At 45.4% G+C, this 18,154-nt stretch overlaps 1 protein-coding gene across 1 annotated transcript in view; it reads right to left on the bottom strand.

The window, feature by feature from the left end:
- LOC8027661 (ribonuclease Oy) overlaps window positions 1-17,916 on the bottom strand; it is a 38,552-nt gene extending 20,636 nt beyond the window's left edge. Inside the window, exons 1-2 of the mRNA XM_029990409.3 lie at window positions 17,627-17,916; window positions 3,769-3,970 (exon numbers count right to left, since the gene is read on the bottom strand). Coding sequence (XP_029846269.2) covers window positions 3,769-3,970; window positions 17,627-17,691 — 267 coding nt within the window. The 5' untranslated portion in view covers window positions 17,692-17,916. The remainder of the gene's footprint in view (window positions 1-3,768; window positions 3,971-17,626) is intronic.
- Between the last annotated feature and the right edge of the window lie 238 nt (window positions 17,917-18,154).

Raw genomic sequence — 18,154 nt, 5'->3', positions numbered from 1 at the left:
TCTGGTCTCTTTCGGTCGTACTCGGTTGCAAGAGTGTGAACGAGCCTTAACTTGACTTCTTTATGACCTCTTCGACTCTCGTTCGGGGGACGCTTTTGCCCGAGGCTTGGGCGCGGTACCAGTTCGTGGAATTCGGAAATGAGTTTGCCAGATGCCCCAGTTGAGCGTTTTTGGTGTTGACTTTGGAGCTGGGGGCAACAAGTGTCTTCGCCGCTGTGACGGTCCTTTTTTTTTTTTGTGTGTGTGTGTGTGTTTGTGTGTGTGAGTGTATTGCGATTGTAGGGGAGCGGGTGTGTTTTGTTTACTTTGTTCGGAAAGAGCGCTGTTCGGTTGTAACTGAGAAACGGCGCGGGAGTCGACTTGAAAGGTTCGAGAGCGCAACCCGCTCTTCCTGTCGGCTCCGGGCGTAGCCTCGGGCACCGCGGTAAAGGGGAAGACCCGTCTGGACACTGAACGTCAGCTACTTCTGTGCTCCAACCCTGTGCGGCCTTCCTTTGCTGGACTGCCCAGTGCGTCGACCGTCCGTGACGCGACAGCGTCTAAAGCCAACAACCCCCGCCTCTGGCGCACCGCGGCCACGTCCAGACAGAGCCCGTCGCAAGCGACCGACCTCAGGTGCGTCCACGCCTCTGCGAGCCTCGTCGGACCGGATTGCGCCAAAGTGCGGTGTCGTTCTTATTCCTCTTGTTGTGTACTCTCTGTCTTGCCAATAGCTATTAAGTTCTTCTTGTATGCTTCCACCTGATTGAGACTGTGTCTGTATTATCCTTTCACTTTTGTCACCATCTTACTATAGCCTTCATTAAATGTTTCTACTGCTTTGTTCGTCACGTGCCTTGTCTTTGTCCCCCCGTCTCTGGAGCCCACGTACTGTGGGATAGCCGGAGTCCGAACCCACGTTGCGGTCTACGGCGAGTGCGTTTCCCCTCTCGTTCCGCACCGGACCGTGACAATCGCTCACGGGTGTACATTTACCTCTGCCTATTCCCTGGGGTTTTATGAGCAAGAAACTACTTAACGTTCCTTGTTGCGGGTTCACTGCAAGGACATGATCACCATTAAGTCCATTTTCATTTACATTTGGGCTGAATCATTCAACCAACTTTGCATAGACAGATTATTTCGAGTGTGCGCGGTAAAAGAGTCCGTGCCATTGTATCTCCACTATCAACGGAAGGTATGCGACTCACTATACTTCGTTTTAAGGTAACTTGGCGAACTGTGAAGGCTACAGACCCCGCGACCCAATAAGAGCGTCAGAGCTAGACACGTGACAACACGTCACGGAAGCGTTTCTGTCACTCCGCCAGATGCGAGGCCCGGAGAAACGGCTGTCGTCTGCTGGCAGAGTCGTCTGCTGCGAAACCAACTATCTTCGAATGAACGTTACCCGCCGCAGCATTGCCGTTCTCTAAGGTAGCAGGCTCTTGGGGAACACCTCATTACACAACCATGAGCTCAGTTTACCAGCAAATATGAGGCAGGTGCTACTACTAGGGCGAAGTTTTGAGTGGACGTGGTCAATTACAGTGCTGCGATCGTTCAAACATCGTTCAAAAGCAACGTTGTTATCGGAAAAGGCTTGATCCGGGTTAAGTATCATTATAGACTAACGTGTCTTCGTCTTCTTTTTCTTTTTTTTTTGTGTAACGTATTGATGATATACAGGGTGTCACAAAAGAAAATTTACACGGTATTTTTTACCGCAAAAATAAACTAGGCATCGCCGAACGCTCATTCTCCGCCCAAAGGTAGAGCTAGAGGTCATAACCAGATGCCAAAGTTTCAGCCCGATCCGATAACTTAATCAAAAGTTATAAGGGATTTTGTGAAAATTTCAATGGGAAAATGGCGGTCGACGGAGTTTTTAAACACATCGGGCTCTATGGCGCCAGAAACCGAAAACGGGCAAAAATGGGCTCCATTTTCCCATTGAACTTTTCAGAAAATCACTTATAACTTTTGATTAAGTTATCGGATCGGGCTGAAACTTTGGCATCTGGTTATGACCTCTAGCTCTACCTTTGGGCGGAGAATGAACGTTCGGCGATGCCTAGTTTATTTTTACGGTAAAAAAGACCGTGTAAATTTTCTTTTGTGACACCCTGTAGATGCAATAGTGCGACCTCAAATGCCGTTAAAAAAAAAAAAAAAAAAGATGCTTAGATTTATTTTTGTCGCGGACGGCTCTGTTGCTCTGGCGGTAATCGGAACGCCGCCTGACCCGTTCACGTTTTCGTCGCCGTCCTGCGCTACCGCGCTGCTTCGGGACTCTGCGACCGTCCAAGGGAGAGTCAAGTCGACACGCTGGTGTACCTGATGGGCCCCCAGGCAGAGAACGTTTTTAACACGTTCAAGTTGACGTCCGATGAGCGGAAAACCTTCGACATGGTGCTCAAAAGCTACGACAAGTACTTCATTCCTCGAAGAAACGTCATCTTCGAACGGGCGAAATTCAACACCAGAGTTCAGCTTGACGGTGAGTCATTCGAAGATTTTGCTGTAGCTCTCCATGCCCTAGCGGACACCTGCAACTTTGGAGAACTCCGCGAGGATCTGATCCGAGACAGGCATCGAGACTAAGTGTGTCCAAAAAGTGGAAGATGTGTTGTCCGACCAATACTTTACGCCCCCGGACATTTCCTTGTTAGAAACAGGAAGATGTGAGACACAGACTCTCATATAGACGCTTTACAGCAGCTGTGCATGGGCGCCGCCATAACTGACCTTCAGTTTTTGTTCCCCCTTATTCCGTTCGCTTCACTTCATCATTACCACAGCAGGACAGGTTATTGCCATTTTAGATGCTACTGTGTTCTTGTGCCCAGCATAGGCCCTTGTGAAGACCCGTCAACGCCCGCTTCAGTGGCTCGATCGGCATCTCGGTAAGACAAGAGAAGGGCGGCTATGGCGGCTCAATCTGGCGCGTGTGTAAAGCGTCTCGTTGTATATACAGATCGTAGAAGAAAAAGAATTAAAGAGCTCTCGCCTCGCGCTTCGCGCTGGGCTGTACATTCTATCAAACAGAAGGGATGAATGACGACGAAAATAAAAGGTCCTGGGCGGGAGAGTCCGACGACTTGTCTACAACCTCGCAAAAAAAGTTCGCAGTGGTCCATCGCGTTCGGGTTTGTAGCAGACATTAGGGAGTTTTAGTAGACCGCTTTCCCCCTCCGTTAACCCTCCGCTAAAAATTAACCGTTACTGCGCCTTCGTGCCGATGGCCGTGGCTGTAGAGTTCCGGCGAGCGGAGGGGCTTAGCGAAGGGAAAGCACGACCTACTAAAACTCACTAATGTTTTCCACGAGCCGCCACTGCTTCCTCTAGCTGGGGTATGCGTTCCTTTTTAATGCATTATTCTATCACATTTGTGTTCACAATCATTTCATCATTTGCTACTTATATATATTCAATTTGGTATCGTGTATTAAACAAGATATGTTAATATCTTAGTGATTTTTATTTTGTGTTCGTTGGTCCGAGGCTACTCCCTGTAGCTGTAAATGGAGCTCGGCGAGCCCCGTTTAACACAGGACCTCCCTTAGCGGAAGGGACCTTTAGGCACCGTGTGATTACGATCTCCAGCTCCCTTTATATAGGTACCTTTGCCAAAGGTACCTTTATGGTGCCGTATGAATTTGGTATAAGTCCTGTGGTGGCCTCGTGATCGTTGAGCGTTAATCAATATATCCTTATGTCGCGTGTCGGAAAAAAAGACGGTTTGTATTTTGTTTTGTCTTTCGTGGACCTTTGACTTGCTCGCCCCACCTGAGAATCGGCGGCACAGATGCCGGGACTCCATTGCTGACTGAGGACGAAGTAGTCGTAGGTGGCGTTTGGGGAGCCAGCGGGTGTCCTGCGGCGATCCGGGCGAGCTCGGCCCAGCGACGGGGAGCCCGGTGGTGAGGGTCTCCGACTTCGGAGGACAGGACCGAGGGGACTGGGCGTTCGGAGTGCTTCACGGGCCCAACTGCGCATGAGCCGATTACCAGAAGCTCCAGTTTTAGCAACTATATATATATATATATATATACATATACATCAAAGTTGAATTAACTCCAGATATTAAAAAAAACCTTTAACAATATATTACCTATGTCTCACGACTTGCAGTGTGAACCTCAACTTCATGGTCTACGCGCATTATACACCATGTGTGGGATGTCCCATTCATATCTGTGAGTAATTTTATAGCGTTTTTTTTCTTTTCTGATCCGTGCTGTATCTATATAGTGCTAGGACCTCGTCAGAAGACAATATTATCCTCTTTTACCCTTGCAATTCAGACACTTTTTTTTTTGTCTGAAATAAAAACTTCAATACGGTACATAGCAAAACAACAAACACGTACTTCAATGACAATAGTAACCAAACCGGCCACTTCCTGATTGATAGAGCGCGTACAGGTCACTCCGTTAAGGGTATAGCGAAGCGCCACAATCTCCTCCCACACCATGATATTACAGCCAAGAAGTATCCTTGAAAGAAGACCTGAAACCGGGACAAATAGAAAAACGGACCTCTAGTCTCAGGTTTTCTTTCAATTATGTTTCCTAACCAGCTGGCCTGCGTACTTTCCCTCCAGGAAGTGCTCCTTCGTATTACCCAAATAGTCTGCTACCGAGGTGCACGTTGCGGTGATATCTCCGGGGATTGGTGCATACCGCTCGGCAACAAGAAGGACATGAGAAACTGGACACGGGGAAAATAGACCTCTGTCCAAGCAGGCCCAGCACTCAAGCGCCGGGCCCAGCCCTCGCGCGTCCTTGGCCGCGCCAAGGACGCGCGGTGTGAGGTGCTTGCCTTTCTACGACGACGCGGCTCTCATGAGATAAAATAAATATCACCATCACTATTACTATATATCTGCTGGTTCACACACTCGTCACCGCTTACGACCGGAGATACTCTAAACCGGTTCTTAAGCCGCTTTCGACGCTTACGGTCGTCAGCGAAGCTGCGCAGCAGGTCGTAAGCAGCCACAAGGGGTTTAAAACGGACTTTCAACCCTCTACAGGTTTGGAACGCGCGTTCGTTTATTCTACCATTGAATATAGACGTGACGTAAACCTCGGATGTGCCAAGTTTTCAGTCACCAAGAGTTACACCTTTTTAAACTAGCGACGCTAAAACGGCTTAAATCAGTCGAGTCGTATTTTTAGAGCTCACGACCACCGCTAGGGGCTGTTTCGCGGCCTGGGGTTGGAAACAAGATGCTCGCCTATTCAAATTAATGAATGGCCAAACTCTCACAATATACGGCTTTGATCGGACCTACCCATATTTTCCAAAGGGCTAGAAAAAATTATTTTGCGTCGTTTAGATAACTTTTTTGATAAACATTCAGTGCTGACTGACTTCCAGTTTGGCTTCCGTAAGGGAAAGTCTACGGAATGCGCCTTGTTAACGCAGAAGGAACTAATATTAAAAAATATAGAGCAACGACAGATGACACTGGGACTTTTTATTGACTTTAGCAAAGCTTTCGACTCTCTTAACCATGCAACGCTTCTTGATAAACTTTCCCATTATGGTGTACGGGGCACGTCTTTGGCACTCATTCAATCATATCTACAACATCGCAAACAGTGTGTCTCAATAAATCGTAATACCTCATCTTTGCAACTATTGAAGTCTGGTGTTCCGCAGGGCAGCATACTTGGCCCACTTCTGTTCAATGTGTACATAAATGACATCGTCAACATTTGTCAACACTCACGTTTTATAATGTATGCAGATGATTCTAGTATTTTTATTTCTGCGACGAATATCGATGAACTGATTATTAAAGGTAATGTTATCTTAGAAAAGTTTCTCTTATGGTCAGAAAAAAATGGCCTCGAAATAAATACAACCAAAACAAAAGCGATTGTTTTTAGACCTGTAAATAAACATATTGATGCTAGTTATGCTCTTAAGATTGGAAACAAGGAAATTGAAATAGTAAGTCATCATAAAACGCTAGGCATAATTTTTTCAGAGTTTATGCAATGGGATCATCATATAGAATTTCTAACTCACAAACTGGCAAAGGTAGCTGGCATCATCGGTCACTGTCGCTCTCTTTTGCCTACAAAAGTTAAGATTCAAATTTATCATGCCCTGTTCGGCTCACAAATCAACTACTGCCATTTAGTTTGGGGCACAACGACCAAAAGTAACGTCAACAAACTAATAACTCTTCAGAAAAAAATTATTCGTTTCATTGCTAATGTTTCGTACGACACACATGCTGAACCATTATATTTGAGCTACAATATCATGAAAGTTTCTTGTATTTATGACTATCGTTTGCTATTTTCTTACGCCTTTTCAACTTTGGAGTTTATTGCTTTTTTGTCACAGCTAGCAAACCTGACTGAGCGTGAATCAGTCTTCGATGTTCGTCGTAGAGAATTCTGGAAGGTTCCCCATTTCCGTACAAATTATGCACTGCAGTCGCTTGCTCATAATCTACCTACATTGCTTAACAACATTGTAATGAACCGCATCGATATTCATTGTATAACTAAGAAAACATTGCGTACTTTTTTGTGTTGTTAAATTAAGAAAAAAAATGTTCTCTAATGTCGGTGATTTTAAAATTTTTATTGGAACATTTTAAATTGTTTGATTTGAATATTGTAAGAAATATTTAGGATTGTTTAAATATGATTGTGTTCCCTGTACATGCAAGGGCACCGGACCCAGTCAAGCTAGCTTCTGTTAGCTTTTTGTCCGGTGTGCTCGGCATAATGTTGCTGAAATAAAGTTCAAAGTTCAAAGAATCGGTCCGCATGACAATAGAGGGTTTTAGTAGATCGTATTATGCGGAGAGCGGGCTCAGCGGGCCATTGCTCAATCTTTGCTTCAAAGTGACGACGTGGACGAGCTCCCGCTAGCAAAACGAAGCCCTTGTTTAGAGTCTACTGAAAGTCCTTATTAATTCCCGTGTGCCTTATGACGGGCGGAGCGGTCATTTTTGTCGTGCTATAAGAAAGGCCAGCAAGGGGACCCCGGATTCGCCCCATGGCTTTACTCTGTGCGGAAATTAATATAACGTACCGGCGTGCGGTCGTGCGCCACCACTGCATAACGCACAATAAATACCCTAGCTAACAGTCGTACAGCACAGGCTAACTTTTTCATCTGCAGCAGAAACACCAGACCAGTGGCGAACCAACTTGTCTTTGAGTGGGGGGCAAACCAGACCCCTCCCCCCTCCCCGCGGGTGGTGCCCGTGGTGTCTCTTGGGCGCCGATGGAGAATATTTGCCCTGCCCAGTGACGGCTGTTTTTTTTTTTTTTTTTTTTTTTTTTGGGGGGGGGGGGGGAGGGGGCAAAACACATGCCTTGCTCCCCCCACTCTGAGAACTTGGGGGGGGGGGGGGCAAGCGCTTGCCCCCCCCCCCCGCCCCCCCCCCCCCCCCCCCCGGTTGGTACGCTTATGCACCAGACGTCTATTGGGGCTGCCTAGTTTTCCGCTGTTTAAACATACACAGAATAAACTATTTAGCTAGAAAAATCGCGTAATACAGAATAAATGGCAAGTTGTACCACGGCTAGCGGCAACGCCGTGAAGATTAGGAGAGGAGGTCGTTTCGACTCTCGACTGCTCTCGCTGCTTGGTTCTCCTAGACAGCATAGAAACAAACATCGTTTCCAGTAATTATTCTTATGCTTCCGCCGTGTCATTCCTACACACTGACTAGAAGACGTCTTCTACTGTCGAAAAATCGCTTTGCTTTTATATGTAACGTTGATTTTACACTGAAATGCAAGAACTTTATGGCGGTCGGCGTGCTGAACGACGAAAACGGCCTCCTTTCGTCCGCCATCTTGCCTGACCTGCGCACCCCGAATAGTTCGCTGGAGTCGCAAAAAGCTTGTCCCGCAGCCGAACTTCGGTTTTTGCTTTTAAAGCGTGAAATGCTTTTTAACGCTACCCCCCCATCCCAAAATGTTGTCCGTCCGTCCGCCCGACCGTCTGTCCATTTTCAGCTAAACATAGTGTGGAAAGTGGCGTCACGTGACTCACCTGACGTCACGGGACCTATACATGTTTGGGAAATTGACGGCTCATGACCTATACGTCAACTCCGCTTCCGCGCTCAGTTAGCGGGAAAATTCAAGTCTTGTGGCCAAAACATTATTTAGTTTCCCCGCTAGACACTTAGCGAGAAATTAGCTTCACGTGACCTATGGAACAATTCAGTGACCGGCTAAGTTTAGTAGGGAAATTCACGTCTGGTGACCTACACAGCAATCCAGTTTCCTCACTACGTTTAGCGAGGGAAATGGACGTCACGTGACCTGACGTCACGTGACCTATATAACCATTTAGTTTTCCCGCTAAAGTTAGCGAAAAAAATATCCGTCACGGGACACACCAAATCCGTCACCAATAGACCAATCTCACCAATCAATGTTTGGTGATTGTTTCGTGTTTTCGGATAAATCCGGAAAACTTCGAAAACCTCCCGCCTGGAACTTTTTCGACAATTCGGATTTATCTCATAAACTCTCAGTTCCTATGTACCACTGCAAAAAAAAAAAAAAAAAAAAAAAAAAAAACGAGAAACATTTTTTTCCCCTTTTTTGGTATTTTACCTATAAGCTTGGTCAGTGCACAGTGTCAATGGTCCTCAGAAAATTCCACCACAGTTATCTTTAAAATCTCGGACCTTCGTCAAAAGGGGTTTCACCGCTTATCTCGTCGAGGCTTATTCGGGAAAACTGGTTATTGTACTTCGGGTCACGAAAGGAGCCACTGTTTCGGCATCCAGTTTGGGCCATGCTATTTGTGAAAATACATTGAGTGGTGTGCAGGCGAGTTGGTGATAGTAAACCATGATGTTTCAAACTCGAGACGGTGGTCAGGAAAAAATATTAAACATTCTAGCCGAAGAAAAATGTCGCAGGAGAAGGCGTCTCAAAGCAAACTTTGAAGTCGAAGAAAAAAGGCACAGGAAAAAAACGTCTCAATTGAGACGCCTTGTCTTGTGCCTTTTTCTTCGACTTATACTCCGAATTTTCGTGAACAAATGAACTCCGAAACAAACACTCCGAATCTGACGAAAAATAAACACCGAAAACACGCAATCATACCTGTAATGCATTTCACGAATTATAGCTAGGACTTTGAAGGTAAAAATTGTTGCCCAATGTTTTTGTTTGTATCGGCTAGCAGCACGATGGTTCAAGCGAAATGGAGACGCTGTCTTGTTGATTGGGTTATTTCACGGGCTTAACGGCGTAAAAGCTACCGAGGCCATATTACGCCATTCAGTCTCTGCCTTCTGAAAAATCAGATATTCCTCATGGTTTCAAAGTATTCCGACGGGATCGTGGCTCAAGAGGGGGAGGGGTCGCTCTTTTGATCAAGGACACCATTCCATGCATGTCTATTGAGCACGTCCAGGACTGTGAAATGGTCTGTGCCTCTATACGTTTTGGTTGCCAATCAATGCTTGAAGGAGCAGTATATAGATGTCCTCAGGCCAGTATTGATGTCCTACAGAGTTTATCTGAGTTTCTTCTAACTTAAACCAAGCAATTTTCACGTATAGTTATGGCCGGTGATTTTAATTTGCCAGATATAGATTGGAATTGCGTGATGCCCAATGGGATATGCAATCAGTCTAGGCTTCTTGTTGACATTGCTTTTAGTAATAATTTAAGTCAAGTGGTCAAGTGTCCCGCACGTGTGTCAAATGATAGGGAATCCTTGCTTGATCTCGTGTTTTTATCTGTGGTCGTTACAAGAAGTATTCTTGACGTATCAATCGCGGATGGCATATCTGACCATGCAATAGTTGTATGTGACCTATCTGCACCGCAGCATGCACACAATGAAACCGAAGCAAAATCTTATCGTGATTTCAACAGGGCGAATGATATCGATATTATAGACTTCTTGGAAGTGGCTCTAGACAGATTTCTTGCGTTTTACGATGCGAACCCGGACTCAGTAGATAACCTTTGGCTCTTTTTTAAGCAATTCATCCTTACATGTGTTGATAAGTTTATTCCAGAGCGACCGATAAAAACGATGAGGCACAATCCATGGGTGACGCGCGATATTTTACATTTAAAGCGAAAGATAAATCGAGTAGATAGGTTCCAACCAAGTTTAAAATTTATGCTTCCTGCTCTTCGCCAAGAGCTACGGACCCTTGTGCGCACATCTAAATATCGTTACTTTAATGTCACGATGCACAACTTTCTCGTAGAAAATCCGAGAAAGTTCTGGGCTCATTTGACAAAAAAAAAAAGGGTGTTGATTAAGGAGCTTATTAATAGCGGGCAGACATTTGCCGATGAAGCGAGCATAGCAAGTGAGCTTAATTATTTTTTCTCTTCTGTCTTCACCGTTGATAACTGCATGTTGCCTTCATTTAATCATGACAGCTGTGGAATCAGTGATTTTGTGGTTTCTACAGAAGGTATTTTTAACAGTCTTTTGCAATTAGACACCAGAAAGTCGAGTGGCCCAGATGGAATTTCTAACGCTTTCTTACGAAGGTACGCTGAATGGTGTTCCAAGTTTCTTTACGTGATTGACTCTTGCAGTTTAAAAACTTGTGACGTGCCCCAAGATTGGAAAGTAGCCAAAGTTGTCCCTATATATTAAAGTGGAGAGAAAAAAAGTGTTTGCAATTACAGACTAGTGTCATTGTTGAGTACATATGTAGCAAGGTTCTCGAACACTTCATATTTAAGCACATTGTAACTTTTCTAGAATTTGAAACTTTCTTAGTAGATTACCAACATGGATTCCGAAGAGGCTTTTCGATAGTGACACAGCTGCTTCATACGGTCCACAATTTCGGTTCAGTGATTGATAACAATGGTCAAGTCGACACTGTCTTCTTAGATTTTGCGAAGGCGTTCGACAGGGTTTCGCATCGCAAGTTACTGCACAAATTGAAGCAAGTGTCGGGCAATGATCGCCTACTGAGGTGGGTAGACTCGTACCTTACAAATCGTAAACAGTTTGTGTGCGTAGGCAATGCTGAATCAATAGAGTTACCTGTTCTTTCTGGAGTGCCCCAGGGCTCGGTACTCGGACCATTGCTCTTTTTGGTTTTTACCAATGACCTGCGAGTTGATAAGCCCTCGGTACAGTGCCGTTTTTTTACTGATGATTGTGTATTGCTTTCAAATATGTCTTGTGTATCTAACCAAAAATGCTTAGAGGAGAGTATTCAAATGATTTCATTATGGTGTCAAAAATGGCAAATGAATTTGAATTTCAAGAAATGTGTGCAGATGTCAATTACACTGAAGAAGGCGCCTATATTTTTTTCTTATTCTATTCATTCAAATGCATTAGAAGTAGTTAATAAATACAAGTATCTAGGTGTTACTATCACGTCCAACTTAAGCTGGGCTAGTCATATTGAGCAGACTGTCGCAAAAGCGTCAAGTAAATTGTGGTCGCTACGTAAGAAAATGTGTCACTGTACTCCTGCGACAAAGCTGACGGCCTATGAATCGCTGATTCGTCCTTTGCTGGAATATGCTGACGTTGTATGGGACCCGCACTCGCTTATTGACCAATTGGAAGGCCTTAAAAAATCGCTTAGGTTTATTTACAACTCATACGGCAAAGATTCACACGTGTCACCATTGTATACCGCCTCCGGAATGTCTACATTATCATGTCGAAGGAAAGTAAAGCGTTTGACATTTTTGCATAACATAATTCATAATAACGCTGGTTTAAATTTTGATGATTATTTGCAGTATAACGCGAGTCGAGCTACAAGGCAGAAGCACGAGAATTTGCTCCTTGAGTTCCGCTGCAGAAAAGATGTTTTTAAAAACTCATTTTTTCCTCGTTCTCTTAGTGAGTGGAATGAGTTGCCACCAAGTGTGACGGCGATTGCTTCTACCGCTTTATTTACGGGTGCAGTTGATGAATTGTTTTTTGTCACCAATGACTAAGTTACTTCTTTATTGTTGTTTGTTCATTCGACTCATTGGTGGTTTCTGATGTTTGTCTATCATGCCTTGGCCCTCAAAAGTTGGCCGGCAGTATTCTCAAATAAATAAATATTCAGAATGCAGCTCCGCACTGTCTACTAAATATGACCCCGCTCCCCACCCCCCTTATACAGAGAAAAGGGAACAAACCTGCTGCCAATAAAGAAAACTTCTGTCCTGTATTTGCTACCATAAAACACCTATTACAATATGTAACTTCCGGTGTGACGAGTTAATGTTCCAGTTTTTTTTTAACTTAACGGTGATAATGTCGTTTTTTTTTCTAGTCAATTAGTTTGTACTTGAAGAGATAGTGTATATTTTTTTTCTCAATTATGTTTGACGACGATGCTTAGAACCTTTACACCATATTTTTTTGTTTGTAATTTGAACATGTAGGACGGTAGGCCGCTTTGATAAAGTTCTTGCCTTGTCAGTGATCCTATTAGACTAGTAAAAGTTGCACATGCTTTTTGTTTTTGTGGCCCCTGTGATTGTTTCTGCCTTTCCGGTTATTCGGCTTTCGATGTTTTTTGTCACAACTTTAAAGACATGTAAATTGTTTTCTCGTAGAATGAATTGGGTTCATTATATTTTGTGTAGTAACGTATTGTTGGCACTAAATGTATCAAAACATTTTTCTTTGTTTCTATTCACGCGTCAGTTGGTTCGGACTGTGTAGGAATTATTCGCGAGGTCAGCACTAAGAACGTAAGATTAAATTATATGTGGCATGTCTGAACGACCATGTAAAAGTTTTAAAGTTCGACGTGGTTTCTATAGTGCAGCGTGCCGCAAAAAATAATTACTGTTTTTTTTTTTTTTTTTACTTTTTCACCGCAGAAATAAACTAAGTATCGCCGAACGCTCACTCTCCTCCAAAATGTAGCGCTATAGGGATCCGAAGCAGATGCCAAAGTTTCATAGCTAACGGTTATCTCATTAGAACGTTATAAATTGATTTTAGAAAATTAAATAGGAAAAATGGTACCCGTTTTCGCCCGTTTTCAGGAACTGGCGCCATTCGGCTTCGTGTTTTTGAGAGTTCCGTCGGCCACCATTTTCCCATTGAAATTTTCAGGAAACCATTTATAACTTTTGAATGAGATTACAGTTAGTTCTGAACCTTTGGCCCCTGGTTCGGACCGCTAGCGCTATATTTGGGCGAAGAACGAGTGTTCGGCCATGCTTAGTTTATTTGGGCGGCAAAGAAAAAACCTCTGTAGGTTTTTTGGGGGACACCCTGTATACTTATACGCCGACATTGCCCGTTTGTCACTGCGAGAAAAAGAGAAACAAAGATAAAACATCGCCTTCGAAGCGTCTTTCATTCAGAATAAAAGCCACGCAGGTCCCGATATGGATGATTTAGTATTAACCAGCTCGGGGGCTCTAACCTTGACACTTGGCGAAAAACGTCGGCGAGGAACTCGACCGCCGTGATCGCCCGGCGACAAGGTGCAACCGCGGCGGCAGCCAATCACGGCCACTGAATTTGTCGCTGGCTATTTCGCCAAGTGCCCAGATTAGAGCCCCTGCTTTGACGAGACCGCGAGTGTTCGATACGCGCAAGCTATCGGAGATTATAAGCCGCAGTACAAACGCGACAGCGATGCTCCCCAGCGATGAAAGAAAAATCTAATATGCAAAAGGAAGGCAGCCGAACTCACTCTTATCACGACTCCTATATAGACGCTTGATACAGTGCCGCTATCAAGCAGTCGGCAGTAGCGTAACTTTGACGATATAACCCGCGGCCACTCCAGCGAATGAAGGTTTACCTCACACCACCTTGAGGTTCGCGTGGCGTGTCACCGAAATCTAGTGAGCCAGCAGCACGAACTTGATAGAAAATAAATCGCAAAATGTTGATTTCTGGCTCTTTCTTCTTCGACTTTAAAGGGGCGGTGCAACGATATTCAGTTGGAATGTTTTTCGCTTTACACGAGCTTATTGGCAATAGTGGGAGAGGATACTCGCACGCAACGCCACTGGCCGAGAAACTCCTTTGTTGTGCTGTAATTTCGAGGACAAAACCGAGTGTTTCCATTCAATCTCTGCTTCGCAAAACCTGATGACGTAGCTGGGCGGTCGCAGTACCGCCCAGTGATGATATTTGAATGCGGCTCATAGATTGGACCCGAGCATGGCGTGGACGCTCGATTTGGGCTCGTGATAATCGATAGCTCGAGAAGCATTCGGGTAGTGTCCTGTGTCCAATCGCTGAAACGACGACAACAGCCGAACCACAACAATGTCTGGAACTCAGCGCGTGTCCTGTGCCTTGCCAACCCCAGCGCATGGCTATGATCAACATTGGCGGCATATAATCGGCTAGATGACTTAGCCGCTTGTTCTGGCTGTGAGTTGAGGGGGTGAACTCTGCTCGTTTTTCTTTATTTTTTTCTGCGACTTCAATTGCGTGGGGTGAAAAACGAGCGGGTATTTCACAGGTCATTAACGTCAGGGATCCGGTCTAAGCGGTATTTGCGCAAAATACAAAAATTGTTGCATCGCCCCTTTAAAGCTGGGACCACACTCTTACATCATACAAAAGGCAGTCTGCAGACAGTAGAGAGTTTTATGAAACCATTTTTGCATATTCGATACGGTATGATGGGGCCCCCGGTACGCACTGCGCATGCGCGAGTGTTCGGTGATAGCGCATGCGCAGTTGGTACCGGAGGTCCCATCGCACCGTATCGGATGTGCAGAAACGGTTCCCTAAAACTCTCTATTGTCTGAAACGTGTTTTTTCCTTGCGTGACGGTCTTTTCAGATTGGTCGTGCAAAAACTGTCTGCAGAGATGTTCGAAGCATACATACGTATGGGAAAGACGTGCTTTGAAAACGCCTGAGGTGTGCCCGCAGATGATTTGGTCATTACATCCGCAACGAACAGCCATGCGTTTTGTATGATGCAGGCACGAGTAGTGTGACTCCGGCTCTTTGTCCCTCACCGAAGTCTCGGGTGTTACTTTTATGATCGTATACCCATCACCAGCTCGTCAGCACACCCACTCTATTTTTCAACAACACCGTATTCAACGACATCCTAAGAAACGCGGCGCATGGCGATGTCCCGGGCATCTCAATATCTCTCGGCGACCCATCAGGTTACGGCATTGGCCCTCATGAGCGACCGAGGAACCAATCACAAAACAAGAAGCGTGAATATCGTAAGCCACGCCCTGCTTTTCTTTAAGCTGTCCGTTACCATGCAGAACGCAAATTCGTCTGGTTCTTGCGCTGGGGGTGACGTCACAACTCCGAACTCTGATTAGCTCTGATTGAAGGATAGTGGGTAGACCTCGAGGCAGCTAGCATTGATGTCTACCCACTATCCTTCCCATTGAAGCCAATCAGAGCTCGGCGTTCTCTGACGTCACCGCAGTTCACTGCTCAAGAAGCAGACGAACTTGCGTTCCGTATAGTCAGATCCGAGAATTGGAAGCCGGATCTGCGGATATACATAATCCGGTGCCCGCCATCAGAGTGACAGTGACACGGAGAGGGCCTAACCATAGAAAGATTGCGGGCTGCTCGGGGTGGCAACTCATGTAATACCCCCAGTTTTGCGGGCACGTTAAAAAGCTTCCGAAACGAACTCCTTTAAAGCATCAACGAACCAGCGTACGCCGATGGGAATGTGCAGAGTTGAGATCACGAGCTGATTCGCCGATTTTTTGGAAAAGCTCGTTCTGAAAAATTGCTTGTTTACAAGCACCCGAAAAAAAACAAAAAACCTTTACAATGCATTTAATTTTAAAATCGGCGAATCATACAGCGATCTAGTCTCTGCGTGTATACCCATCGGTGTATTGTGATTTGCGGCCGCTACATGAAATGAGTTTGTGCTGAAAGCCTTTTTGAGTGGATGTAAACTACGGACGTTACTTCGACACATCCTTTCCCGCACAGCTGTCGTACATGCAGGATCGTCGAGATATTCGTAAGCTGAATGGAAAGCGCCGAATGAACAAGGACGAAGGCGACAGAGACGAAGCGCACTCACAACTGAAGGTTTATTTAAACAAACATTGACTATTAATACCGTCTATATGGGTGTTGGCTCAAAAAAGAAAAACTCTTTATTTGTTAAGTGCAGTGACGGCGCTCTAATACACAGAGACTGCCTTTGCTTTCTTATGCGGAATTCCTCATGCCTTTCTCGCCATGTTTTGTTTACGTATCTGCCCAGAACTGTTGTTTTTTCCTGTTCCGGGCCACATGGGCATCTACCACAGGGCACCGCAAGATTGCCCGGCGGGGACTGTTTCACTGACCAGGCGTGTTCCCTGGCCCCCTCATTAATGCAACGCCCTGTTTGGCTCACATACGATTTCCCGCAACTCATTGGTATGTTATATACCACTGACGTTGCACACTCCACGTATTGATTAGCGTGTTTCTTTTGACACACTTTACCCCCTCCCTTGTCGTTGTTTATCTTTGAACATAGATGAGACAGCTTGTGTGGCGCTGAAAACACCACTGGCACTTCAAAATGAGCCGCCACTTTTTTTAGATTGTGCGATAGATTGTGAATGTAAGGATCACCGCCGGTCTTATTACTTGTCGATCTGGAAGGAATATGATCGCCATCTTTTTTCTTCATCTTGGAAACAAGGTTATCCGCTACTTCCCCCAAGAAGCGATCGGGGTACCCTCCGCGTTTTAGACGATTCACCTGCGCGAGGAAGCTTTCATTCGCGACATGGTGGCATGATTTTGCCAGCGAGACTCTCATTAGGCACGATGCGGTTCCCGTTTTAACGAGTTTGGATTGCGCAGAATTGAAGGGCAGAACCCCTTTCTTAGTTCGCGGCTCATATTTCCAACAAACATGGTCAACTTCGAAGTTGATGCTCAAATCGAAAAACTGAACGCTTTATTTCGTCATTGTTTCATGGGTGAACGTCAATCCATCTGAATTTAAGTTAAAACAATTTAGCACATCGTTGATTAAGCCCATGGTAACAGTGACGGACTTCGGGGCAAGCGCCAAGAAATCATCCACATACAGAGAGATTGTGAATTCCCCCAATCTTTCGATATCCTTACGTATTCTCTTATCACATTCAGCCAAAAATATATCGCAGAGCACTGGCGCAACACGGGAGCCGATACATATGCCTCGCTTTTCAACGTAAATACCACCCCCAAAGGACACAAATGTTGAGTTAAGGTAGCATTCTAGTAACTCTAAAAAAGTTCCACACTTACTCCGCTCGAATTTCTAAAGCTTATTTCATCGTTTTCTTCAATGCACTTTTTTACTGCTGGGAAAAGCTTGTCATGCGGGATGGAATAGAAAAGGTCCTCCACTTCAATAGAAAATCCTCCGCGTAGGTCTGGTCGCCCTTCGCCAAAAATTCTATGACAGCCTCCGAGTTCCGCACCAGGAATGGGTCACTCAATTCAAGGCCGGCCAACTGCCTACGAGGGAAGCCCCCTACTTCTTTTTGCCACGCATCCCTCTCCGTTACAATCGCTCTTAACGGAAAGTTTGCTTTGTGGGTCTTGACATTAAAGAACACATCTGGACTGAGTTTTGTGGAGGCTTGTATCTTCTTCGAAAGCTGGCTCAACTGCAGCCTGTCACACAGGCTGCAGCTGAGCCAGCTGCAGCCTGTAATCGCAATCGTAAACACACTCACCTGTCGGTTATAAGAGCGAGGAGAAAAACAGCCACTGGAACCGAGACGGCGGCAAGCGACGCCATCTTCGAGTCTTTGGATGGCCTTCCGACGACGACTTCGCCGAAACTGAAAGGGGGACCCCCAGGGGACAAGGAAAGACGGGGACACAATCCTCCTAAATCACGAAGAGAGTGCTTCACGGCTTCACGGTCACTGTTCTCGCTTCCTCTCGCAGGAGCTCAATCCGGTTTGGAAAACGATCCCCCGCGTGAGTGTGCCCAGCGAGCAGACGACGTCCGTTTCTCGCAATCGAGATTTCGTAGCAGACGACACGGCCGTCCGATCTGGCCAATCAGGAGCACGGCTGGAGTCACGAGGTTTCCTTATCGTCCGCTCGATGAAAAGAAACCGGGGAAAAGGAAGGCACGAACCGCGCTATAACTTGCGAAGACGGCAGTTCCTACTTCTATTAATTTTGTTTTTCAACGTCATTATTATGTTGATCACGCGTGATGTCGACTCAACCTTTCTCGAGATTTTGCTTTG

Source organism: Ixodes scapularis, unplaced genomic scaffold (genome assembly GCF_016920785.2).
Source record: "Ixodes scapularis isolate PalLabHiFi unplaced genomic scaffold, ASM1692078v2 PGA_scaffold10__122_contigs__length_95168666, whole genome shotgun sequence".
Lineage (NCBI taxonomy): Eukaryota > Metazoa > Arthropoda > Arachnida > Ixodida > Ixodidae > Ixodes > Ixodes scapularis.
The sequence above is the reverse complement of the archived record's forward strand: the minus strand, read 5'-3'. Positions and strand labels throughout refer to the sequence as shown.